The sequence below is a fragment of the Narcine bancroftii genome, chromosome 1, assembly GCF_036971445.1.
Source record: "Narcine bancroftii isolate sNarBan1 chromosome 1, sNarBan1.hap1, whole genome shotgun sequence".
Lineage (NCBI taxonomy): Eukaryota > Metazoa > Chordata > Chondrichthyes > Torpediniformes > Narcinidae > Narcine > Narcine bancroftii.
This window is the reverse complement of record NC_091469.1, coordinates 103146211-103173659: the sequence shown is the minus strand read 5'-3', so window position 1 is coordinate 103173659 and position 27449 is coordinate 103146211. Positions and strand designations below refer to the sequence as shown.

Genomic DNA, 27449 nt, shown 5'->3' with positions numbered 1-27449 from the left:
ACCCACCTCATCTCCCAACACCCACCTCATCTCCCATCCCCTCAACTCATCGCCCATCATCCCCACCTCATCACCTAACTCCCCCACTTCATCACTCATGACCCCCACCTCATCTCCAAACTCCCCCACTTCAACTCCCAACTCACCCACCTCATTGCCCAACCCCCGACCACATCACCCATCCTCCCCACCACATCTCCCAAACCCCACCACATTGCCCAAACCCCCACCTAATAACCCAACCACCCACCTCAATCCCCAACTCTCCACCTCATCACCCAACCCCCACTTCATCACCCAACCCCCACCTCATTGTCCATTCCCCTCACCTCATCACCCAACCTCCTCACCTCATCTCCAAACACCCCACCTCATCAACCAACTGCCCCATCTCATCTCCCAACCTCCCACCGCAACTCCCAACCTCCCACCTCATCTCCCAACACCCACCTCATCAGTCACATCCCCCACCTCATCTCCCAAACCCCACCTCATCTCCCAAACCCCACCTCATCTCCCAACCCCCACCTCATCTCCCAACCCCCACCTCATCTCCCAACCCCCCACCTCAACTCCCAACCACCCACCTCATCTCCCAACACCCCCACTTCATCTCCCAACACCCCCACCTCATCTCCCAACACCCACCTCATCTCCCATCCCCTCAACTCATCGCCCATCATCCCCACCTCATCACCTAACTCCCCCACTTCATCACTCATGACCCCCACCTCATCTCCAAACTCCCCCACTTCAACTCCCAACTCACCCACCTCATTGCCCAACCCCCGACCACATCACCCATCCTCCCCACCACATCTCCCAAACCCCACCACATTGCCCAAACCCCCACCTAATAACCCAACCACCCACCTCAATCCCCAACTCTCCACCTCATCACCCAACCCCCACTTCATCACCCAACCCCCACCTCATTGTCCATCCCCCTCACCTCATCACCCAACCTCCTCACCTCATCTCCAAACACCCCACCTCATCAACCAACTGCCCCATCTCATCTCCCAACCTCCCACCGCAACTCCCAACCTCCCATCTCATCTCCCAACACCCACCTCATCAGTCACATCCCCCACCTCATCTCCCAAACCCCACCTCATCTCCCAAACCCCACCTCATCTCCCAACCCCCACCTCATCTCCCAACACCCCCACTTCATCTCCCAACACCCCCACTTCATCTCCCAACTCACCCACCTCATCTCCCAACCCCCACCTCATCACCCAACCTCTCCCAACTCATCACACAAACTCCCCATCTCATCTCCCAACTCCCCATCTCATCACCTAACACTCCACCTCATCCTTCAACCTCCCCAACTCATCTCCCAACCCCCATCTCATTTCCCAACTCCCCCACCTCATCCCCTAACTCCCCCAACTCATCTTCCAGCTCCCATCTCATCATACAACTCCACCCTCATCACCCAACTCACCAACTCAACTTCCAGCTCCCCACCTCTTCTCCCAACTCCCCAACCTCATCGCCCAACTCCCCCACATCATCACCCAACCACCCTACGTCATCTCCCAACTCCCCCACCTCATCTCCCAACACCCCCACCTCATTGCCCAACCTACGCTATCTCATCTCCCAACCCCCACCTCATAGGTCAGTTACCCACCTCATCTCCCAACCCCCACCTCATCTCACAACATCTCCACTTCATCTCCCAACTCACCCACCTCATCTCCCAACCTCCACCTCATCTTACAACACCCCCACTTCATCTCCCAACTCACCCACCTCATCTCCCAACCCCCACCTCATCACCCAACCTCTCCCAACTCATCACACAAACTCCCCATCTCATCTCCCAACCCCCCACCTCATAAGCTATCTACCCACCTCATCTCCCAACACCCACCTCATCTCCCATCCCCTCAACTCATCACCCATCATCCACACCTCATCACTTAACTCCCCCACCTCATCACTCATGACCCCCACCTCATCTCCAAACTCCCCCACTTCAACTCCCAACTCACCCACCTCATTGCCCAACCCCCGACCACATCACCCATCCTCCCCACCACATCTCCCAAACCCCACCACATTGCCCAAACCCCCACCTAATAACCCAACCACCCACCTCAATCCCCAACGCTCCACCTCATCACCCAACCCCCACTTCATCACCCAACCCCCACCTCATTGTCCATCCCCCTCACCTCATCACCCATCCTCCTCACCTCATCTCCAAACACCCCACCTCATCAACCAACTGCCCCATCTCATCACCCAATCTCCCACCTCATCTCCCAACCTTCCACCTCATCTCCCAACACCCACTTCAGTCACATCCCCCACCTCATCTCACAACACCCCCACCTCATCTCCCAACTCACCCACCTCATCTCCCAACTCACCCACCTCATCTCCCAACCCCCACCTCATCTCCCAACCCCCACCTCATCACCCATCCTCTCCCAACTCATCACACAAACTCCCCATCTCATCTCCCAACTCCCCATCTCATCACCTATCACTCCACCTCATCCTTCAACCTCCCCAACTCATCTCCCAACCCCCATCTCATTTCCCAACTCCCCCACCTCATCCCCTAACTCCCCCAACTCATCTTCCAGCTCCCATCTCATCATACAACTCTACCCTCATCACCCAACTCCCCAACTCAACTTCCAGCTCCCCACCTCATCACCCATCCTCTCCCAACTCATCACACAAACTCCCCATCTCATCTCCCAACTCCCCATCTCATCACCTATTACTCCACCTCATCCTTCAACCTCCCCAACTCATCTCCCAATCCCCATCTCATTTCCCAACTCCCCCACCTCATCCCCTAACTCCCCCAACTCATCTTCCAGCTCCCATCTCATCATACAACTCCACCCTCATCACCCAACTCCCCAACTCAACTTCCAGCTCCCCACCTCTTCTCCCAACTCCCCAACCTCATCTCCCAACTCCCCCACCTCATCTCCCAACCCCCACCTCATCACCCAACCTCTCCCAACTCATCACACAAACTCCCCCACCTCTTCTCCCAACTCCCCATCTCATCACCTGACACTCCACCTCATCCCTCAACCTCCCCAACTCATCTCCCAACCCCCATTTCATTTCCCAACTCCCCCACCTCATCCCCTAACTCCCCAAACTCATCTTCCAGCTCCCCATCTCATCATACAACTCCACCCTCATCACCTAACTCCCCAACTCATCTTCCAGCTCCCCACCTCTTCTCCCAACTCCCCAACCTTATCACCCAACTCCCCCGCTTCATCACCCAACCCCCACCTCATTGTCCATCCCCCACATCTCAACACCCATCCTCCTCACCTCATCTCCAATACCCCACCTCATCAACCAACTGCCCCACCTCATCTCCCAACCTCCCATCTCATCTCCCAACCCCTACCTCATCAGTCACATCCCCCACCTCATCTCCCAAACCCCACCTCATCTCCCAACCCCCACCTCATCTCCCAACCCCCACCTCATCTCCCAACCCCCACCTCATCTCCCAACCCCCACCTCATCTCCCAACCCCCACCTCATCTCCCAACCCCCACCTCATCTCACAATACCCCCACTTCATCTCCCAACTCACCCACCTCATCACCCATCCTTTCCCATCTCATCTCCCAACCCCCTCACCTCATCGCCCAACTCCCCACCTCATTTACCAACTCACCCACCCTATCTCCCAACCCCCACACCTCATCACCCAACTCCCCCACCTCATCACTCACATCCCCAACTCATCTCCAAACACCCGCACCTCATCTCCCAACACCCCGACCTCATCTCCCAACACCCCGACCTCATCTCCCAACACCCCGACCTCATCTCCCAACACCCCGACCTCATCTCCCAACACCCCGACCTCATCTCCCAACACCCCGACCTCATCTCCCAACACCCCGACCTCATCTCCCAACACCCCGACCTCATCTCACAACACCCCGACCTCATCTCCCAACTCACCCACCTCATCTCCCAACTCCCCCACCTCATCTCCCAACTCACCCACCTCATCTCCTAACCCCCTCACCTCATCACCCATCCTTTCCCATCTCATCTCCCAACCCCCTCACCTCATCGCCCAACTCCCCACCTCATTTACCAACTCACCCACCCTATCTCCCAACCCCCACACCTCATCACCCAACTCCCCCACCTCATCACTCACATCCCCAACTCATCTCCAAACTCCCCCGCTCATCTCCCAACACCCCGACCTCATCCCCCAACCCCCACCTCCTCTACCATCACCCCACCTCATCTACCAGCCCCCACCTTATCTCCCAACTCCCCCACCTCATTGTCCAACACCCCCACCTCATCACTCAACCACCCCACCTCATCTCCCAACCCCCCACCTCATCTCCCAACCATCTCATCTCTCAACCATCTCATCTCCCAACTGCCACTTCATCTTCCAACCCCACCTCAGCACCCATCACTCCACCTCATCTCCCAACCCCCCACCTCATCTCCCAACTCCCCCACCTCATCACCCAGTTCCCCTACCTCATCTCCCAACTGCACCATCTCATCACCCAGTTCCCCTACCTCATCTCCCAACTGCACCATCTCATCACCCAACACCCCCACCTCATCTCCCAACTCCTCCAGATCATATCCCAACCCTCCTTCCTCATTTTCCAACCCCTTCCACCTTATCACCAAACTCATCTCTTATCTACTAACTCCCCCCTCATTGCTGAACTCCCCCCTCATTGCCTGCCTCCCCTCCATTGCCCACCTTCATCCCCCATTGTCCACTACCTCTCCCCACCTCTGTCACCCTCTGGCTGATTCCCCCATCACCCACCCCCTCCCTCATCACCCACCGCCTCCCCTCACCCATTGCCCCCTCTCCATCACCCACCCCCTCTCCCATTACCCCCACCCCCATCATCAACCACCTCCTTCCTCCTCACCCTCCACCCACTCCCCATCACCCATCTCCCTCCCCCATTACCCACCTCCTTCCAAACATTTACTGCCCTCCCAACACCCACTGCCCCATCACTCACTGCCCCCTGCTCGTTACTCACCCTCCCTTCCTCCTCACCGACCGCCCCCTCCCCGTCTCTGACCGCCCCCTCCTCACCCACAGACCCCTCCCCATCACTCATCACTCCCTCCCTGTCACCCACCCGCATCACCCACTGCCCCCTCCCCATCATCCACTGCCCCCTCCCCACCACCCATCACCCACTGCATGCCTCCCTCCCTCCCTCACCGCCCACCTCTCTCCTTCCCTCCCTCACTAATCACCTCTCTCCCTCCTTCACTGCCCACCTCTCCCCCTCCCTCCCTCTCTGCCCACCTCTCTCCCTCCCTTCCTCACTGCCTGCCTCCCTCACTGCCTACCTCCCTCCCTCCCTCACTGCCCTCTCATCCTCCTTCCCTCACTGCCCACCTCTCTCTCCTTCCCTCCCTCACTGCCCACCTTTTCTCCTTTTCTCTATTTAAAAGACTTACCTGTCTTCCACCATCCTCAACTCCAGTGTACATGTGCCTCCTTCCCAACCTCCCTTTGGCTTTCCAACTTCCCTCACTCTATCTGATCTTCATCCAGCCCTTCTCACCATGGACACCCTCTCTATTCCTATCCCTCTCCTTTTCTCTGTAAAACACTTCAGAATTTGAATCCATTGTGTCATGTCATGAAATTCCTTGCTTGTTGATGCCAATGCCCCTTCCTTTCATCCCCAGCTCACCCTGATATGTACTTGCCCATCTCTCTCACCAATATTTCTCTGAGCTTGTATACTCCTCTCATTCTGACCACACTCTCCCTTCCAACCACCCTCTGATCCCTACACCATCTCCACACCTCCCTCTGGCCTGTACACACATTCATCTCAACTCTTCCCACAGGTTTCTAACTATCTCTGGCCCATGGCACTCTCCCCTCCTAGCACGTCCCTTTCCTTTGCTTTGGTATCCACTGCTCTGACTTGCACACACACCCCTCCCATCCTCCGTTTAGCACCTGCACGTGCTTCCATCTCTCTCCACCACCCTCTGATCTGCGTCCCTCCCATTGTTCCACTGCACTCTCAGCTCTCTTCCTCCCCCTCTTCCCTCTCTGTCTCTGATATTCCCTCATTTCTTTACATTACAATGTCCTTCAGCCTGTTGTGCCTATGTTGGCTCACAGCTATCGTTCACCCCATAAGAGTTCCCTGAAACCTATTTTCCCCTCGTTCCCATCAACACCCCCACTCACCTTCACCCTGGAGAACAATTTACATTAGCAAATTAACCCACCAACCCACACCTCTTTGGGATGTTGGACTAAACCTGAGTACTGGAAGGATACCCACACAGTCACAGGAAAAACATGCAAATACCTCACTGACATATCAGAGGTCAGGATTGTTCACGTCACTTGAGTTATGAGACAATGACCCTCCCTGCTTGCAGCATTGCCATATCCTTATTTCCTCTTCCTCCATCTCTCATGTTCACGTCTTTCCCGTCCATACTCCCCTCGTGTAAGCCTCCCTTCCTTCCTCCCATTTTCACACTCCAACCGTCCCTTCTACCTCTCTTCTTAACACACTATATTCCTCTCTCCTCCACCCCCTCTTAATGATAACTTTTCTCCCTCTCACCCTCTGGCTGCCTTCCCCTCCCACCATCTGCCGCTTTGGAGAACCATTGGGAAAAGGGTGGTGAGCAGCCTCCTTGATCAGCTGCAGTTCTTGAGGTGTGATTATATCAACAGTGGTATAAAGAAGAGAGTTCCAGGATTGTGACCCAGCAACGGTGGAGGAATAGTGATCTATTTTCAAGTCAGGTTGGTGTGTGGCTTGGAGGGCAGCTTCCAGGTGGTAGTGTCCCCCTGCCTTTGCTGCCCTTGTCCTTCAAGCTGGTAGAAGTGGTGGGCTTAGAAGGTGCTTTCTAAGGAGTCTTGGTGAGTTGCTGCAGTGAGTCTTGTAGATGGTACAAACATCTGCACCTGTGCATCAGTGTGGAATGTGTGAATGAGTGGGGATGGGGTGAGTGAATGAGTGGTGCTGTGTCCTGGATGATGTCAAGCTTCTTGAATGTTGTTGAATCTGTAGAGATAACAACCCAAGTTTGTCCAACCTCTCCTCATTCCTTGTTCGCTCTAATCCAGACAACATCCTTGTAAAGAAGAAACTCAACGCTGCAGATGCTGGAATCTTGAGCAGAGAATTGCTGGAGGAACGTAGCAGGTGAGTCAGGAGCCACGGGTAGAAATAATCAGTCAATGTTTCGGGTCAGGACCCTTTATCAAGGTTAAGATAAAAAATATGAAATTTTATATATATTGTAAAAGAGGCTGAAGGGGAGACCCAGAGGTGTTAATGGAACAGAAGGGATAGGGCGCGCGTGCGTGCATGTGTGTGTAAACAGAAAACCCAGTGGAATCAGGTGGGAGGGTATCTAAAATTTAAAAAATAGATATGCTGATTTAAGGCTGAGCAGGAGGAATATGATGTATGGTCCCTCAATTTTAAGTTTGGCCTTGCCATAACAATGGATGAGGCCATGGATGATCAAGGGAGTTAAAATGATTGGCTACAGGAATCTCGTGTTTACTCCCACACACAGAGTGTAGATGTTTGGTGAAGGGAGTCACCCAATCTGCATTTGTTCCCAGTGAGGTAAGGTAGGGTACAACCTGGTAAATGTCCTCTGCTCCCTTACCAAAGCCTCTATATTCCTTCCTGTAATGGAGCAATCAGATTTGGGCATTAGTGCAGTCTTACTAAGGGGCTGGAGGAGTGATGTAGTCCCATTATTTGAAACCTAATCGAGTAACTCCAGACCAGTCAACTGGAGTGGCATATGCTGAGGAATAGCAGAAGGCAGCCATCAGGGTAATGAAGGACAAGATTGTTTTTATTGTCATGTAATAATACAGATGCAATATTACATGAAATGGCTTTTAGTCTGCCATCAGGCATACAAAGATTCACCATCAGCAGTAATTGCCAGGCACCCCTTACGGTCAGAGAAAGAGAAGCAAACAAGAGTCCCTTCAGAGTCACTGAGTGTCTGTGGATTCGCCTCCAATGGTCCTGCAGCCACACAGACTCCAGTCCAAACCTTCAGCTACCCAACCCCAGATCCCAACCCCTGACACGATCAGAAATCCTACAGCACCCTCTCGCATACCAGTTCCAATACCTTGTTACTCCTTCAGCCAAACTCCAGTAGTCCTCAGCCTGGTGTGTGTCCTTTGACCACAGTTGCCACCAGCCCACAGCTTGCATGGGTTCCTAACCTTGAGTCACCAACAGCTCATTGCCTGTGTGTTCTTCAGCTGCAGAGCCCCGCACTGGAACATCACCATCGCGTGCATCATTTTGTCTGCTTCTCTTTCTCAAATGGGGGTGGGGATGGTCTCCCCGTTTTCTGGTGCCCTTTGCCAGTTCTCTGTAACCCCTCAAGGCACTTGCTGAATACAGGCGTTGGGCCCAAGATTTTAAAAACCACTGTTAACTCCTTTAACAGGCCATTTAAAACCTGTACACAGCCATCAGTAGTTGGAGTGGGCGGTAGCATCCTGCAGAGGACCACTGTCTCCACAACCCCATGGGTCCGCACCAGCGGCAGGGCTGGCGTTACAGAGTCAGGTGGATCTGTCATTGAGGTTTGAAATTTTGGAGAGACAATGAGGAAGTTAATGTGTTTGGAAAAATCCTAATGAGATACCTGACAAAGTCTCATGTGGCAGACTGACCGAGAGAATAATACACTGTAGAATCAAGGGAAGGGAGAGTTCCACATTTGGCTGTGTGAGAGGAACTAATGGTTAATGGTCAGTGAGACTTGTGAGCCTGTGGCTTTGTGGGCACTGCATGATGTTCCTTATTTTCTACATTGTGTAATGATGACCTGTAGGGACTATGATGAAGAACCCATATCACCACAGAGAGAGGCTGCCTGGCGATCCACTCGGGTCATATGAATGGCTGATCTCTCCTCCACCACTCCTAGCCAACCAGATTCAGGCTTGGTTTCCTTCAGCCCTTCTGCTTTCTTCCCAAAACCTTTACAAGTATGGTAAGGTAGGCATGGTGAAGGTAGGCAGCTTCACTGGCAGCAGCGCACACAGTGGGATCTCATCCCTGTGTAGAGGCAATAAACAACACAGCCACTGCTGTCAGCCAGCAGAAATCACCAGAACAGGTGGAGCACAAAGTCTTGAGAGATCCTGCTGAAGTCTGTTGAACACATGTTCATGGCATGGTGAGATCGGAGAATGCTCCAATCTTTATAGCCTGGCACATACAGTACAAAAACAGGAGAGAGAGAGAGATGTGCACATTAAATGGGAAAGAGTGGAGGTGGGGGGCAGAGAGAGAGTGCGTGGTGCGCAGAATTAGTCGAACTGAGAATAGGAGACATGAAAGAGTGACAGCAAAAGAGAGAGAAAGGAAGACCAGACAGGCAGTAATAGAAGCAGAAAGAGAGGGAGGATAGATAGAGTGAGTCACTGAAGAAAGTTATGTAGATTTGCAAATGGGATCTGGACCAGATGGGGAACTGGGCTGCAGAACAACAGTTGCAATTCAACTTGGAGAAATGTGAGGTGTTGTGTTTGGGTAAATCAAACCAGGAGATGACTTGCTCTGTTAATGCAGGGACCTAACAGCATTATGGAGCAAAATTCTAGTGGTGCAAGTACGTAGCTCTTTAAAGATTCCAGCACAAGTACACAGAATAGTGAAAAGAGCATTAGGGATGCTTGTCACCATTGGTCAGGGCTTTGAATTCATGTTGGGACATTACAAGACATTGATGAGGCTACACTTAGAATATTATGTGCAGTTTTGGTTGCCGAATTATTTAAAGAATATTATGAAGTTGGAAAGGGTACAGAAAAGATTTAAGAGATTGTTGCAAGGACTAGGGAAGTTATCGCGAGAGACTGGATAAACTGGGCCTTTTTTCCTTTGAGCGTAGGAGGTTGAGACGGGATCTTATTAATGTCTCTCAAATCACAGGGGTGTAGATAACAGTGAATAGTGACAGTTTGTTTCCTAAATTAGGTGAATGTAAGACGAGAGGGCATAACTATAAAGAGAAGTGGCTGGGATGTAGAAAGGATGTGAGGGGACAGTTATTCACTCAGAGGTTGGTGAGCACATGATATGAGCTGCAAAAGTGGTAGCAGCAAGGACACTGGCTTTTTTTATAAACACTTGGATAACAACATGGATAGAGGGGTGTGGGCCTAATGCAGGCAGGTAGGACTAATCCAAAAAGGCCATTGAGTAGCACAGACAAGCTAGGTCTTTATTCGTGCTGTGACTAATTGAGACTAAGAAGTCATCGTCATAGAAATAGAAACAGGTCCTTTTATGTCCTAGATGGATGGTGTATCTGTGTGTACTAAATCTATTTGACTGTATTAGGGTTAGGTCTTGAGCCTCCATACTTTGCCTATTGAAATGCATATTGAGATGTTAAATGTGATTGTATCTGTGGCAATGAGTTCCACATATCAACCACTGACTGAGTATAAAGTTTCTCCTCTGAACAATTTAAGGAGGAAAATATAGCACATTCGTGTGGCAACCTTACTTGATATATATTGGTATGGAGATATGACTATTTATGTGCTAACAAAAACTCAAAAGACTAGAAATTACCTGATAGGCTTTTATTACCATAAACTGATGGCACATCACATGTTGCTGACCCGAGCTTGTTCTGGGGGAGGGGTTATGGTGTTGGCACCTTTAAGGGGAAGGAGCCACAGGTACAATCAGCAAGGGGTGGACCAGCCAATACAGTGGTTCCACCACATTTAAAAGAAATCCGGTAGGGTTATTCAGTCTGTCCGGTGGTCTTGTCTGTCATTGTGATCATCGTAGCACCAGTTGTTGCTCAGCTGTTCGCTGCTGGGTGGTCTGGTCATTGTCGATGGGTGGGGTACCGGTGACTGAACTGAGACAGTTGGGTCGGGGGCTGAGGTAGTGTGACATGGTATATTGTGGGTGATCAGGGAGGGGGGGGGGGGTAGATGTACTGGTTGGTCAGCTGGAGTCCCGGGATCTCCTGCACGCACCAGGTCCAGACAGACATCCTGGTATGCCATATAGGTGTTTTGGGGGTTGGTGTGGAGAATATGGTCCCTCTCAACCAGTGGGTTGGACTTATGGCTTCTCACATGCTTCTGGAGCAGGATTGGCCCTGGGAACATCAACCAGGATGGCAGCGTGGTCCCCGATGCGGACTTCCTGGAGAAGGGAAACAACCTTTCATGAGGGGTGGCATTGGTGGTGGTGGAGTGCTTTGGGGAGGACCTCGCCAGTGGAAGACAGGCAGGCCTTTTGACTTCATGGCGAGGAAGACGGCCTTCCAGATGGTGGCATTCTCCCTTTTTACCTGCCCATTCCCTCAGGGATTGTAGTTAGTCGTCCTGCTTGTGGCGATACCTCTGGCCAGCAGATATGGGCGCAGCTCGTCGCTCATGGAGGAGGATCCCCAGTCGATATGAATATAGCAGGGGTATCTGAACAGGTTGAAGAGGTTGTGCAAGGCTTTGATGATGGTGGCAGTGGTCATGTCTGGGCAGGGAATGGCAAACAGGAATCGTGAGTATTCATCAATGGTGTTGAGAAAGTACATTGAACCAAAGTACACATTGGTTCAATGACGGCAGGGACCCCTTGAAATCCATGTTCAGGCACTCAAAGGGGTGAGTGGCCTTAATCAGGTGCAACTTGTCCGGCTGGTAGAAATGTGGTTTGCAGTCTGCACAGACCTGGCAGCTTCTAGTCATCGTCCTGATGTCATCAACTGAATAGGGGAGTTTGCAGGCTTTGATGAAATGGTAGAACTTGGTGATCCCCAGTGGCAGAGGTCAGTGAGGAGGACTTGTAAGTGGTCATTATGTGCACTAGAATATCCCTCGGTACAGGGCATCTGAAGGTTCATTGAGCTTTCCGGGCTGGTACAAGATATCATAGTTGTAGGTGGAGAGTTTGATTCTCCACCTCAGAAACCTGTCATGGTTGATTTTACCCCATTGCTTGTTATTGAACATTAAAGCAACTACACATTGGTCAGTCAGCAGGGTAAATCAAATTGTTTGCTGGCAAGATAGTGCTTCCTGTGCTGTACCACCTCATTGCTGGCCTGGGCCTCCTTCTCAATGGAGGAGTGCTAGATCTTAGGGCCTTGGAGGGTGTAGGAGAAAATGCTATGGGTCTGCCCACCTGGTTAAATGTGGTGGCCAAGGCAAAGTCAGATGCATCGTTCTCCACCTGGAAAGGGGCGGATTCATCCACAGCATGCATTGTGGCCTTGGCAATATTACCTTTGATGAGGTTTAAGGGGGTGGGCCTTATCCACATAGTTGGGGATCCACTGGGCATAATAGGAGAAAAGCCCCAGGCACTTTTTCAGGGTCTTGAGGCTGTAGGGGAGTGGCAGCTCCAACAGGGGGCGCATGTGGTCGGGATCAGGGCCAGTAACTCCATTCTCCATGACACAGCCAAGTATAACCAGGAGTGATGAGTGGAATACATATTTATCTATGTTGTGGGTGAGATTAAGGGTTTTGCCTGACTGGAGGAATTTCTGCAGGTTGGTGTTATGGTCTTGCATATTGTGGCCGCAGATAGTGACGTTGTTGAAGTAGGGGAAGATGGCCAGCAGCCTGTGCTCATCCACCATTTGGTTCATCTTCCTCTGGAAGACAGAGAGTCTGTTGGTGACCCCAAAGGGGACCCTCAAAAAATGTTAGAGATGGCCATCCACCTTAAATATGGTGTACTGGCAGTCCTCCTGGCAGATAGAGAGCTGGTAGTATTTAAGTCAGTGGTGGAAAATACCCAATATTGGGCAATTTGATTTACCTCATTGGCTCTGCGAGGGAGGGGGTACGTGTCCAGTTGCTTAAACCTATTAAATGGTTTAACTGTAGTTGATAACCATTTGATGTTTTTCCCCTCTTAACCACCACTACCTGGACTCTCCAAGGGCTGGTACTGGATTCGATGATCCATTCAGTCAGGAGCTGCCTCACATCTGATTTGATAAAGGCTCTGTCCCCAGTGCTGTATCGGCTGCTATTGGTGGTGATGGACTTACAGTCAGGGGTGAGGTTGGTGAACAGAAGTTGGGGGGGGAGGGACCTGGAGGGTGGAGAGTCCACAGGTCGCACAGATTGCTGGTTGGGCACTTTTGGAGGGAAGGGCAGGCCATTTAAAAACTGTTGGTTGTAGACCATGAGGGGGTGATGGGCCAGTCATATGCCATAGTGATGCTCTTAAGTTGGCACTGAAAGTCCAACTCTAGAAGTACGGGTGCACAGAGCTGTGGCATCACAAGCAGATTCAATTTTTTTGTACTCTGTGCCATGCATGGTCAGCTGGTCAGCATCACCATGCAGTGGGAATTAGAGGCCATGGAGACTCTGTAACTCACTGGTCTCACCACGAGGGAGTAACGCTGCACTATGATGGGGTGGATGAAGCTCTCTGTCCTCCTGCTATCAAACAGACAGCCCATCTTGCACCCAATTACCTCTATGTCCATCATTGACCTAGCGAGCTGATGAGGGCTGCTTTGGTTGAGGGTGACTGATGCCAAAGTAGTGTCACTGTCTGATCCGTTGTACTGGCTTGTGATCTGGTAAGGTGGCAGCCTCCAAGATGGCAGCCCCCATGGCACACACACAGTGCTGTTGTTCATTAGAAGTGATGTCGTCCAGGATGGTGGTGGTCCTGTTGGAAGTGATGTTGTCCAAAATGGCAGCAGCCCCCACTGCCCACACACGGCGCTGCTCAGATTTGATTTGCATACCTTTGTGTAGTGTCCTTTCTTCCCACAGCCGGAATAGGCCACGTCCTTTGCCAGTCAGTGCTTCCTGGAGTGCTTCTGCTGACCTCAGAAGTAGCACTTTGGGTACTTGCCAGCGGCAGTGGCCGCAGTCATGTCGGGGTGTGGGGAAGCCTATGATCCTACATCCCAAGATGGTGGCGCCCACGCTCCCCATGTGGCAGCTGTGTTATTGGACGGGAAGGAGTCCATGCTGCGGAGGGCTAATTCCATGCTTTCAGCCAGTTCGATGGCTTTCCGCAGTTCCAGCTCATCATTCTATCAGTTGCTAGAATGGTGAATTTAATCTGATCTGATGCCTGCTACACAGGTATCTCGGATCAGCTCCTCCGTGTACTCTTCTGCTGATATAGCCTTGCAGCCGCAGGTCCGTCTGAGATCCTGCAGGACCCAAAGGTAATCCTCGGCCAACTCCCCAGGTCGCTGCTTATGTGTTGCTAGGACGTGCCTGGCGTAGACTTCATTCACCTGGGCCAGGTACTGGCCTTACAGAATGTCCATTGCTTTGGTGAATGTCTTGCAGTCTCTGACCATTGGGTAAGCGTGAGAACAGTAAGTGCAGCTTATTTGTGTCAGATTTACAATCTTGGTTGAGGCCTACAGAAACACATTGAAGCAGTGTAACCAGAGTTTGAACGTGTTGGATGCTTCCAGTGACCATGGGTCAATTTCCAGCCTCTCTGGCTTCAGCAACTTGTCCAAAAAAAAAGGTATGGTAATAAAATTGAAGTGCTATCAATAACTCCAAAGACTAGAAGTTACCTGACTGAAAGGCTTTTATTGAAATAAACTGATGGCACATCTCATGTTGCTGACCCAAGACCCAAACTTGTACTGGGGGAGGTGTTATGGCATTGCCACCTTTATTAGGATAATCAAGGGAGAGGAGCCATAGGTACAACTGGCAAGGGGCAGGCTAGCCATACATGTACAAAATGTAATACAGTGGTTCCACCACAACCATCCCCCTTCAGAACAAGGGTACTGAAACAATCTGTCCCAACAGGGAAACAATTGGGATCAATGAGGTGGGACACAGCCTAGACAATGTGCTCTTTTAGTTGTATTTTCTTTTTATTCTTTACCTTGGTTGATTTTCCTGAGGCTTTTTCCTAGGTTTCTATAGGAGTCATTGACCCCACAGGTATTTGTGTTTTTCATATCTGTGTAAGTTATATGACTTTATTCTCATTTGTATTGGGGAAATGGGGATGGGGGATAAAAACGGACTCTCTATGTTATATTTGTGTTGAAAGAGATTGTGTTGTTTGTTTGAATTTATACGAGTCTTTGAAAATCAAAAATAAAATATTTTAAAGTTTCTCCTTTGAAAGGGAGAGAGGGGACACAGAAAGAGGCAGAGATTAAAGGTCAGCAGACAAGGAGAGAGATGGAAACAGTGGAAGACAGAAAGATCAATGTGCCAGCTGGAGGGGAGAGAAGAGAAAAGGGAAGAAAGTAACAGATAGTCACAAGGGGGAGTGATAGATAGTCTACAATGTGCGAGTTAGATAGCATGGATGAGATAGAGAATGAGGAAGTGGGTGACTGAGAAGACGGGAGACTGAGGGAGAGAGAGCGGGCAAAGAGAGTCTGGCAGACAGTGAGAAAATGAGTGAAGCAAAGGGAGAAGGTACAAGTTGAAGAGGATTAGATGAGAGTGAGGATGAGAAAGAAGCAACTAGACTATGGAAATGTGAGGATACATTTATTTGTAACATTTTATCTTTTACAATGAGGAGGGTTCTTTTGCTAGCAGACTAACAGGTTATATCTAACATTCATACACCCAGGTAAAAAGCCTCATTTACCGAGTGTAGGGCTGCAATGGAAAGAACAATCAATTAGCACCAAGCAAGGCCAGCATGAAAGCCCTGTTGTGGAGTTCATTCTGGAGCCTGATGGCTATGGGAAAGAAAGCACCTTTAAGCCTGTCAGGACTACTCCCCAATGGGAGGAGGAATGAGAGAGTATGACTGAGGTGTGATGGTTCTTCAGTATTTTGGCTGGCTTTCCGAGATAACGGGCAGTGGTGATGGAGTCCTTGTAAGGGGGAGAAATTTGTGATATGGTCAGAGCTCCATTCATTATATTTTGTTGTTCCTTCTGATCTTGACTGAGCAACTCCTGTACCACAAGTCTGCTCTCCATGGTGCATCTGTTGAGGGACAAGGGGGATGGTTGAACCTCCTTAGTTTTCTAAGAAAGTAGAGAGGTTAGTGTGCTTCCTTAACTCTCATGTCAACATGTTTGTCATGGGTAGATCACTTGAGATATTTATTCCTAAAAACGTAGCTCCCTGCACTTTCCATTGCTGCATCATGGATGTGGTCAGAGGTGTGAACTCTCCCCTCTCTCTTCAGATCAATGACAACCTCCTTCATTTTACCTAGATTGAGAGGTTCTTATCCTGGCGCCATTTCTAGTCTCCTTCCTGTATTCCCTCTTGCCTCTCTTTGACAGCCAGGACACTACTGTGGTGTCTGTTGTGAATTAATTTGAAAGTAGAGCTGGAATGGTATTTATCTATGCAGTCATGGAGGAGTATAGTAGGGGACCAAGTCATGGCTCTCCCTCTAGGTTGAGGATGATGGACTTCGTTCCATTTTCCACTGAGCGGAGACACCTGTGCGTGTATTTGTTTAACATATACTTAAGGTTGCACTCCAAGATGTACAATACTTCACAAATCAACCAACTAATTCCAATGGCATGGAAACTATGATGATTGAAGCTGATGGATTTATTGTAGCCTTTGTCCGCCATCACACCCGTTGAGTTCAGAGTAACTTTGTCCACCTGTTCCACCATGGTGGTCTTGGTTGGATTGTTCTTTATCAGGGACTTCACCCTTGACCTTACTGCCATGGGTGACCCTACTAGGAGCATAGCTCCAGATGGCATCACCTTCGGGAATTCAGGAACACACAAGCTTCTCTACCACAAGGTGACCAAGTACACATCTTTGAGAAGCACTGGTGCTGAGTGTGATTGAGGAGATGTTACTTATCTTCACTGATTGCAGTCTGTCAGTCAGGATCCAGTTCCGGGGGGGTGGGGGGGCAGTGAAGGCTGGAACCCAGTTTGGGAATGAGTTTGTAAGGGTCCATGGGGTTGAAGGTAGAGCTATCATCTGCAGAGTGATAGAGGAGTCCCTGGCCTCCAGGTGTTCAATGAGGTGGAGTCTTCCATGGATCTGTTTGGATGGTTGGCAAATTGAATTGGGTCAAGACTGAATGTGTGGCTGGAGTTCATGTGAGCCATGATCAGTGTCTCACAGCCCTTCATCATGGTGGATGGCGGAGCCACAGGTCAGTTGTTATTTCTGCCCTTTTCTTTGGTACTGGTATGATGGGAGGTAGAGGTGAGGAGTGTGATTTAGACAGTTAGGGATTGTGAGGAGAGGCAGATAGACAGACAGGCAAAGAGATGGTGGAAAGTTAGGAATCTGGGAAAGAGGCTGCAACAGGTATAGAGGAACTGGCAGTGAGAGGCAGAAAGAATTATTGAAAAAAAAAATAGAGAAAACAAGGGAGTAGTAGACAATGAATAGAATGTATTGTCATTAATAAGTCACAAAATTAGTTGTTTTATGGCAGCATCATGGTGCAAACATTTATATTAACCACTTTACAAAAATAAATAAAAATAGTGCACAAAAATAAAAGTAAGGCAGTCTTAGTTCATTGATCATTCAAGAATCTGATGGCAGAAGGGAAGAAGCTGTCCTTGTACCAGTGAGTGCTCATCTTCAGTCTCCTGTACCTTTTTCCTGATGGTAGCAGAGTGAAGAGGGCATGGCCTGCTTTCTTAAGACACTCCCTATTGTAGATGTCCTCAATGGAGTGAAGTCTGGTGTCCATGATGTCACAGGCCGAGTTAACAACCCTCTGGAGTTTTTCCTTGTCCTGAGCTTTAGCATCCCATACCAGACAGTGATGCTATCTACCTGCCAGAATGCTGTTCAAGGTACACCTGTAGACGTTTTTGAGTCTTCGGTGACATACCGAACCTCCTGAAACTCCTCACAAAGTATAGCCGCTGGCAAGCCTTCTTCATGATTGCATCAACATGGAGGCTTCAGGACAGATCCTTGGAGATGTTGATACCCAGGAATTTGAAGTTCTTGACCCTCTCCACTAGTGAGCCCTCAATGAGGACTGGATCATGTCTTTCTGACTTCCTCAATCATCTCCTTGGTTTTGCTAATGTTGAGTGCAAGGTTTTTGGCATGACATCACTCAACTGATCTATTTTCCTCTTGTAAGCTTCCTCATTACCATTTATGATTCTGCAGACAATGGTGGTGTCATTGGTAAATTTGTAGATAGTATTGGAATAGAGCAGTGGGGTAAGCACACATCCTTAAGGTGCACCTGTAGGTACTGACTGTGTTCTTCCGATGAGGAAGTCAAGGATTCGGTTGCAAAGGCCAGGATTTGGAGTTTCTTGACCAGCACTGAGGGAATAATGGTGTTTAATCCAGAGTGATATTGCACCCAGACCTCTCCTTAGATAAGTGTTAATTCTGGCAATGACCAACCTCTCAAAGTATTTCATCACAGTAGATGTAAGTACTACTGGGCGACAGTTGTGAGGCAATGAAGGGAGATACCAGCGATAGAGTAGAAGAGTGTGGCAACAAGGGAGAGACACAAGGTCCTTTCAAACTGCTGTGTAAAATAAGGTTCACTGGGCAATTTGCCTCTTAGTGCCCTACTCAAGGGGCAGTTAGAAAGGGTCTGAACCAGTCAGCGTGGTCCTAATCCAACCTAGTCCCTGACCTACCTCAGAGGTAATCAGGGAACCTAGTTAAACTTAACTAGGTCACGTCCACTGGGGACTTGAACAGGAAAATGGCCAACCCAGTTACTCTGGTGATGTCAGCGCTTCCGCGCTGGTATCACAGGGAAACCCCTGGCTGAAGTGCCTGCCACGATTGAGGGGGAGAGAGGGGTCACTTCCATGGCAGGGGGAGTGGGGGGAGAGAGAGAGTGGGAGGCTGCGAACTGCTTCTGCTGTGAACACCACTCCAGTTCACAGTGATGGCTTAACATTCATGGCAGCGGAATGTTGCTGAAGGGGGTGGGCATGCAATTGACAGGGTGGGTGTTGATTGACGGTGGGGGCGGCGACTGATGGGGGGTTGGTGATTGACGGTGGGTGGTGACTAATGGGGGGGAGGGGGGCGACTGACAGGGGTGGTGACTGACGGGGGAGATAGTTCCCGCGACTGCGTGGTGCATCACTTACCGTGTCATTGCAGGGGTGGGATTCCCCCTTAAATCGCTGGGTTGGCGATTTAATAGGTCGATCCCCCTGCAGTTTAAAAGGTGCTTCCAGTATCTTTGCCCCAGTAATCACACCTGGGTCCCAGGAAAGCTACCCAGGTGCTGAACTCTAAAAGAGCCTATAGGGAGAGGAGGCAGAGATTTTTTTTCCATAACAATACCTGACAAAGATTCAAATTGCCAATCCCATAAATCTCAGACTGGCTGTCACACATACAAAGTCATACACAGTCTCTCACTCACACACGGGCACTAGGGGTTATTTTTATCTTGAACAGACTGAATTTCAGGGAGGCAGCAGCAGGAGAGGACAGTATGCATTCAGTTCAGCTGTGAAACAAACGTCAGTGGTGAGGGTGCAGCAGTCAAGGACAGCTGAAAGTCAGTATCAGTGCTCGCCTTCCACCTTCAACCACATCATCCTCCCAACCCTCCCCGAGTAGTTCCTCATGCTTTTCCCCTCTCACACCACTGCATCTTCTCACATCTTCCATGCTCTTGTCATCACCTCCCACCCTCAAATCCTCATGCATGCCCTCAATCCACTCTCCTACCCTTCCTCCCTCACCAACTCTTGACACTCACTCCCTTTTCCTTCCTCACTCGCAGACCTGGGGAAGTGTGCCCAATCCCGTCTTCTGATGAGGGGGAGATTTGAGGGCTTCAAGGTCACAGCCGCAGCTTCAGATTCCAACCCAACCCATTTGCGGGTCCAAGCCAGCCCAGAGAGCAGTGAGGGAAATGAAGAGGGAGGTGCAAGGGAGGCAAGTTCTCTTGAGTATCGGAGGGGGTGGGTTCCCTCAAGTGTGAGGAACCCATTCTTTGACTTGATGTTCCTTCATTTGACATTTTGAAGGGAGCTCCTCATTGATCACGAGGTAATTGGTGACAATGTTAGTGAGTAAGAACCCTCAATAACAGTGGGAGGGAGCACACTCATTGGGAATCTGAGGTAGGGCGCTTACCATGTGTACGATGGAGCTCCTTCACTTAATGACGAACTTGTCAGTGTGAAGGAGAAACCTCATTATTGGTTTACCTGGAGCTCCCTCATTGATAATGAGAGCATTGAGTGAGTAGAGTTCCTTCATCTTGCGAACTCTAAGGGAGGGTGAACATTTGGAGTCAGACAAGTCCAATGACCCCAGTTGTCCGTCATACATATTAACAATTTTGATGAGAATGCAGGAGGCTTATTAATAAGTTAGTGTATGATACCAATATTTGAGTGTAGTGGATAGTGAAGGTTGAGATAAATTAGGAAATTGGGCAAAAGAATGGCTAATGACATTTAACTCAGTTCAAGTATATCATGATGCTTTTTGGGAAGTTAAACCAGGGCATGACATGCACCATGAATGACAGGACTCTGGGGAAGATCTAGAGGTATGGGTACAGAGTTCCCTGAAAGTGATGACAGGATGGTGAAGAAAGCATCTGCTTTGCTTGTCTTCATCAGTCGAGGCATTACACGTACAAGAGCTGGGAGGTCATATAACAGGTGTATTTGCAGAGAAGATTCACAAAGATTGGAGGGCTTGCATTGCAACGAGAGATTGGAATGGTTGGGCCAGTCTTATCTGGGAGATGACATGATGGAAACTCTTGTGCCTTCCTCCATAGATGCTGTTTGGCCTGCTGAGTGGTTTCAGCATGTTATGTTTCTATTCTCTCACAAACCACGAGGAGCCGTCTCTCAACCAGTCTGAGAGGACCTTCATCATGGTTGCTCAAAGGCAGTGCAAGGAAATATTCTTCTTGCCAATTCACATTCATTTTATGATGGGAGCTCCCTCATTGACAATTTGAGGTGAGCACCCACATTGTTTTTGAGGGCAACACCCTCCTTCATTAATAGTGTGAGGGTCTGCCTCTTAAAGAATGGAGATCCCTTAACTAGTGTTGGTGTGAGGCATGCTGTCATCGCAGGGTGAGGGAGAATCTCACCAACCTTTTGAGGAAAATACTCTCAATCAGCTATTTTCCCATTGAGTGTTAGTGTTGGGCAAGTTCCTCATTGACTGTGTGAGGATCTCTCATCTATATTTTGAGTGGAGCATCTGCAAAATCTCAGCAGGTGAAGCAGCATCTGTGGAGAGAAACAGGGTTCCCACTTTATGTGCACGAGCCTTCATCTCAACTGGGAACCCCTCTCCTTTCCAGACCTAATGAAAGGTCTCCAACCTGAATGGTTGACTTTATCTGTCTACACAGGCATTACCTTACCTGATGAGTGTATCCAGAAATCTATCTTATTTCCTCATCAACAGTGAGGGACTCTTTATAAGTGAGTGTATGTGGGGAGTATTCTCATTGACAGCAAGAGGGGTGTTGCCCTCATCGACAATGTTAGTGTGGCACATATTCCAGTGCTGGTTTCAGGAAGATTCTCACCAGCATTGTGAGGCCAGAACTCTCATCAAAAGTATGAGAGGGATCCCTCATCACCATGAGGGCAGCTTCCTCATTGTGTGTTAACCACACTTTGACTACCTTCATTGACTGTATGTGTCAGAGTTGAACAGCTAAGAAATGGGCCTTTGTTCATGTCAATGCTGACCATCAGGCCTATCTATACCAATCTCACATGCCTACATTTATTCCATAATCCTTCTATGCCTTGCTCATTCAAGTTACTGTGACTGTTTCTGCCTTCACCACCTCCTCTTGCAGCTCTTTCCAGATATTAACTACTCAATGCATGAAAAATATATTCCACAGGATGCCTTTAAACTTCCTCCCTCTCATCCTTAACATCCGCCTCTGGTTTTAGACACATAGGAAAGGCACTGACATTTTTTTTCAAAAGGATTGCTTCCTGGAAAAAAAAAGAGACTATGATAGGTAAATTCAAACTGAACACAAAGATAATTTCAGATTTGTGGTATCACATAGGAAGTTGGAGAAAAATTAACTTCTATTGAATTGCATAATGATGCCAACACATGCTTTAGTTCAACTGACCTATAACTGTTTTGCCGCTGATTTTCATATTTACTCAGCATCTGATTCCTCTCGTGTCAGTGTCCAACAATAGTCGGCCAATATTGATGGATTCCAGTTGCCCGGATATTGTTTTTCCATGGTCGCAATATCCTGGTGAAACCTATTACCATGTTTGTCACTGATTGTACCAAGATCAGCAAAATCACTTTGGCAATAGCCAGGAAATGTATAGTAGTAATATGGAAATCCCATTCCCTCTTATATATTGATTGTTGGAATATGGAAATTAGTAAATTAATATTTTTATTTGTATTTCTTTTTGATTGTATTAAATATTGATGCCAGCTCCTTCCCTTTTTCCTTTATCTTCTTCTCCCCCTCTGTCCACTGTTTCTTTTCCTTTTAAAGTAGAGGGCTTATTTCTAGGCTTAATGTGCATTTTAAAGATATAATTTGTTTTGTATATTTGTATACATTTGTATATACATTCATTGAGTCCTTTAAAAATTAAATAAAATATTTAAAAGATCAGCAGGGAAGAAGTCCAAGTGCAAATGCAGAAAATGATTTTTTTTAAATGACATGTTGCACTTCATGGTTTTGTATGCTCCGTAGTTGCCAAGAAAATTCTCAACATCTTTAAAAGCCTTCCAAGCATGCTCAGCCCTAAGACAACATTTGGATAGCACCTGCACTGAGTGCATGCCCAGGCTTGTTTGGACTGACCAAAGCAGATTGGTTTGTGGGCAATATACTATTAGACTTAAAATATGACAGCACATCACAAAAATAGGTTATATCTAAAAAAAAATGGTACATGATATGAAAAATTTAAGGTGATTTTTGTAATCAGAAGCTCAAAATCCATAAGATACACCAAAAAGTGCTCAGGAAGCAAAATCTTCATTGTACAGTATAATCTATCTAATGCCTCTCATAAATGTCTATACCGCCATTGTGTTTTCTCTCAGCCTCCTTTGCTCCACAAAACAGACCCAGCCTTTCCCATCACCCCTTGTAATGCAAACTATCCAATCCAGGCTAATATCTTGAGAATCTTCTCCTTACCATGGATTGTTCCACATAGCCAACAGAAGGGCAGATAAAGCTGGCACCCATGACTTGTAAATGGGATGATCAAAAGAGAAGTTATTGAGGGTGAGGACAACTTCTCCAGCCAAAGGAAAGTGGTGGTGGAGTGGAACTGGTTGTTGAGAAAGGCGATGGTGATATATGGATGTCCATAATGAAAGCTGAGTTCAGGAAACTGGAAGTTGTTGAAATGATAGAGGGCAATGTGAAGTATCCAGAATAGGATCAATGGTGTTATGCTGCAGATGTTCAAGACCTTGTTGTGTATAGAGACTGCAACAAAGCTTTACTGGGCTGCTTCCTGGAATGTCAAAACTAATATTTGAGAGATCAAGGCAGTTTGGTCTATTATCTTTGAAATAATATATTTAAAAAATCATAAAATTCAAGACACTCTGTTCCAGTCCATGACCTGAAGCCATGACATCAGGATATGGAGAATGCAGCAGGGCCATGAGCAACACACCTCATGCAGGGACCTGATGCGCCTTAAGAGACCTGGAGCAGGAAACCCAGGGTGGTTCTGGGGATCTACAGCAGGGGCCCAGGCAGTGCAGGGGACCCAGGACTAAGCAGGGGACCTGATGCACCGCAAGGGGCTTGCATCAGGGATCCCAGGGAGAAGGGGACCTGATGTACCATAAGGGACCTGCAGCAGGGGATCTGATACTATAAGGGACCTGCAGTAGGAGACCCAGAGCAGTGCAGGGATCTGATGCACCATAAGCGATCTGCAGCAAGGGTCCTACAGCAGGGGACCAGGGCGGTGCAGGGGACCTGGTTGAGGAAGGCCTCTGAGGTGCAGGATTGCCAGCCCTAACATTTGCTCTGTTGTTGCAGGGTGGATTCACTGTGAAAGAGTCTGAAAGAATTCAGCAACGGTTACAGCTCCTTTAAGATGACACGGACGGACCCTCCGGACATACTGGTATCTACCGTGTATCGAGAGATTAAAGTCAGCCCAATGCCAGGCGAGCCGAAGATGTACCGTGGACATGGTGAATGTGACACCCCCAGCTCTCTGCAGGCCGCGCAGCGGGACATCGGCAAGCGTCATTGCCGCAGCTTCGACTACTTGCAGCCGCTGGAGAGCCAGCCCCCAGCTGCCGGCATGGACGAGGAGCAGGCTTGGCGTCGTGCGGAGCGGCGGGCCCCCAGCCCCGAGGTGGCCTGCGACTCGCCGGGGAGGCAGGCCTACCTTCGCTGCTCGGCCCCGGACCTAGTGGCCAGTCGGCTATGCGCTGTTCCCGCCGGGTCCCGGGACGCTCCCCGGCCGGAGGGCAAGAAGAGGGGCCGGTCGAAGAGCGCGCCCAGGGTGAGGACAACCTACCGAGCCGTACCCCTGGAGCTGTACTCGCCAGAGCAAGCCCGGAGGGGCCGGGGGGCGACGCGAGGGCCCCGGGACCCCCACCGCGCGGCGGACGGCTCCCCCGGGAGAGAGGCGCGCCAGCCGGCCCGCAGCCGGATGGACGAGGTGCACCCCGTCAAGCTGCAACCTCAGCGGGCCGAGGCCGGCGTCTGCAGCCCGCTCTTCGTCAGCGACGACGCACTGGGGCCCCGGGCCGGCGTCCACGTCCGCTACCGGGTGGACATGAAGCCGCGAGAGGAGGTTTGGCGCCCGCCTCGGCGGCCGGTCGACTTGGGGGCCTGGCAGTCGCAGCCAGGCCGCAGCCTGACCGTGCCCAGCAGCCGCCGTCCTCCCAGGGCCCAGTCCCCCGCCGGCGACTACTGGACGTTGACCGCCCACGGATGCTCCCCACAGCCCCGCCGTCGGGCCGAGCGCAGCACTGCCGTCCTTCAGAGCCCTTACCCCGAGGCCCGGAGCCTCCCGCGCCCGCTGGCCGAGCCGGGCCCCAGGCCCCACGGCTACGCCTCGCCCCTGCACTATCACGACTGGTGGGGCACCTACCGCGCCGCTCATGCCCCGGCCTACCTCCCGGCCCAGGCAGGGTCCCTCTCGCCCGCGGTCTCCTGCCGGGCCCTGGCCACTGACTCCCGCTACCACTCCAAGTCCTGGGATAACATCCTGTCGCCCCGCCGCCAGCCCGAGTTCGCTGCCCCCGGTCGCCGCAGCTACGAGACCCTCCCGCTGCTGGAGAGGGGGTCCCGCTCCCCGGCAGGCCGGCTGCGGCCCGCCGTGGTCAATCTGTCGCGCTCGCCCCAGCGCTACGCCGCTCTCTCGCTGTCCGAGAGCTCCCTGGCCGAGAAGCTGCAGGGGGAAGGGGGCCGGGGAGGCCCCGGGCGCGGCTGGTACGTCACCCCCGAGATCACCATCACCGACAACGAGCTGCGGGCAGCCGGCGGCGGGCGGTCGGCCGGCAAGGCCGGGGGCCACCAGCCGGCCGACGGGCCCAACGGCCTCAGCGCCTCCTTCAACGACCTGCTGTCCTGCAACCTGGACAAGGAGGGGGAGGAGGAGGGCAGCGCCGCCCAGGTCGGTCCCCCGCAGCTGGACGACGCGCTGGCCGACTTGGTCATCGACTCTTGCAAGGCCCCGGCCTCCAGCGGGGCCGACGGCCTGCTGGAGCGGCTGAGGAAGTTGATCGGCCCCGACGACGACCCGACGGCGCCCGCCGCCGAACCCCCCAGGCTGGCCGGCACCCCTCCCAGCCTGTCCCCCGTGGCGGGCGGGGGCCCCGAGCCGCAGGCCCGCGGCTCCGACGACGTGGACACCCTGATGTGCTCGAACGTGAAGTGCGGCCTGACCGAGACACTGTTCAACGCCCGCCTCTACTTCAAGTCGTGCCGCAGCTGCTACACCTACTACTGCTGCCGTAGCTGCCGCAAGGAGGACTGGGAGGCACACAAGGAGGCCTGCGTGTACGGCCGCCTCGGCAGCACCTGCAAGCGGGTGCTGCGCAGCTGCCGCGAGGACCAGGCGGCCCACAAGGCCTTCTCCCGCATCGCCAGGATGGGCTACCTGTCCAGGGGCAGGGGGGTCCTGTTCCTCGGCTTCCCCAACCCGGCCTCGGCTGACCAATTCCTGCGGCTGGGCCTGGACGGCCTGCTGCTGGCTCCCACTTATCTGTCCAGTCGGGAGCTGGAGGCCTACGCCGAGCCGCTCGGGGAGTACCTGCGGGAGATCCAGGAGCTGGCCGGCCTCTACAACCCAGAGGAGTGCTTCCTGCTCAGCGTGTCCGTCGCCCTGGGCCAGAAGGCGCCCGACAACCCGTCGCCCCGGCTGCGAGCGCCCGCCGTGCGCCGCTTCGCCAAGATCGCCCTGGCCTCCGCCGCCAGCCCCGCGGGCGGGAGGAAGGCGTCGCCCCGGGGCGAGGACGGCATGGAGACCTTAATCCTCACGCCGCCGCCCGGCACCGCCGACATGACCAGGGGCGGCGAGGCGGGCCGCAGGGCCCGGGAGGTGTGCTTCATCAACGTGCAGCGGGAGCTGCGCCTCCGCGGGGTCCTCCTGCGCCGCGAGTACCCCCACATCTACCAGGACCTCTGCCAGTTTGTGGAGAGCAACAAGAGGTTCACCCCCACCACTATCTATCCCGTTGACAAGAGGACGGGCAGGCAGTTCATGTGCATGATAATGGCTGCGTCCGAGCCCCTCACCCTGGAGTGGGTCCGCAAGCCCAACGTGTTGGAGGACATGATGTGATCGGCCCCCCCTCTCGCAGCTTCTTTAATATCTTTGTACACGATGCATTTTGTATCTGGAACCCAGCCAAGCTGGTTACTCTGGAGGGGCTGGGGCAGATCTGATAGGGGTGTGGGAGCATGGGGGTTACTGGTATGCTGGGGTGGAGGTGCTGGGGTCAGGGTGTATGGGTTGAGGGTAAGGCGGTTGGCTGTGCTTGGTTTTGTTCGGCTGGATATGTTGGTTGGGGGGTGGGTTTTTGGGTCACAGCAGAGGACCCACCCCCCAACCCCACCCTCACCATGCTGAGCCCTGGCAATGGTGGCAGGCAGGCCAGCAGTTTAGGCACAGGTAACAGGTGGGGATACTGGAGGGTCAATTCTGTGGTGCAACATCAGAATTCTTGTTCCTCTGGTAAAGATGCCAGGTTTCCAGTGGGGGGGGGGGGGGGTGGTTCCTGTTAGTCTGCATCACCCACTCACATGCACTTTTACAAAAGTGGGAATTACTGTAGCCGGGAAGGCGCATGAGGGGAAGGGGAGAGAGAAGGGGATAGGAGGTGTGCGAGGGAGAAGGGGATGGGGACTGGCCTGGCTATGTACGGGGATGAGGCCAGGGAGCTATAGGGGGTGCTGAAGGGAGGGGATGAGGGGAGAGTAAGTTGGTCAGTTATCAGGTGAGGGAGAGGGAAACATGATGCTGAG

The 27449-nt window shown here is 51.3% G+C and overlaps 1 protein-coding gene across 1 annotated transcript in view; it reads left to right on the top strand.

Annotated features, from left to right (window-relative positions):
* Positions 1-27200, top strand: part of ajm1 (apical junction component 1 homolog) — a 31253-nt gene extending 4053 nt beyond the window's left edge. The window contains exons 2-3 of the mRNA XM_069935000.1: positions 7127-7205; positions 24003-27200. Coding sequence (XP_069791101.1) covers positions 24061-26766 — 2706 coding nt within the window. The 5' untranslated portion in view covers positions 7127-7205; positions 24003-24060 and the 3' untranslated portion in view covers positions 26767-27200. The remainder of the gene's footprint in view (positions 1-7126; positions 7206-24002) is intronic.
* The last annotated feature ends 249 nt before the right edge of the window (positions 27201-27449 follow it).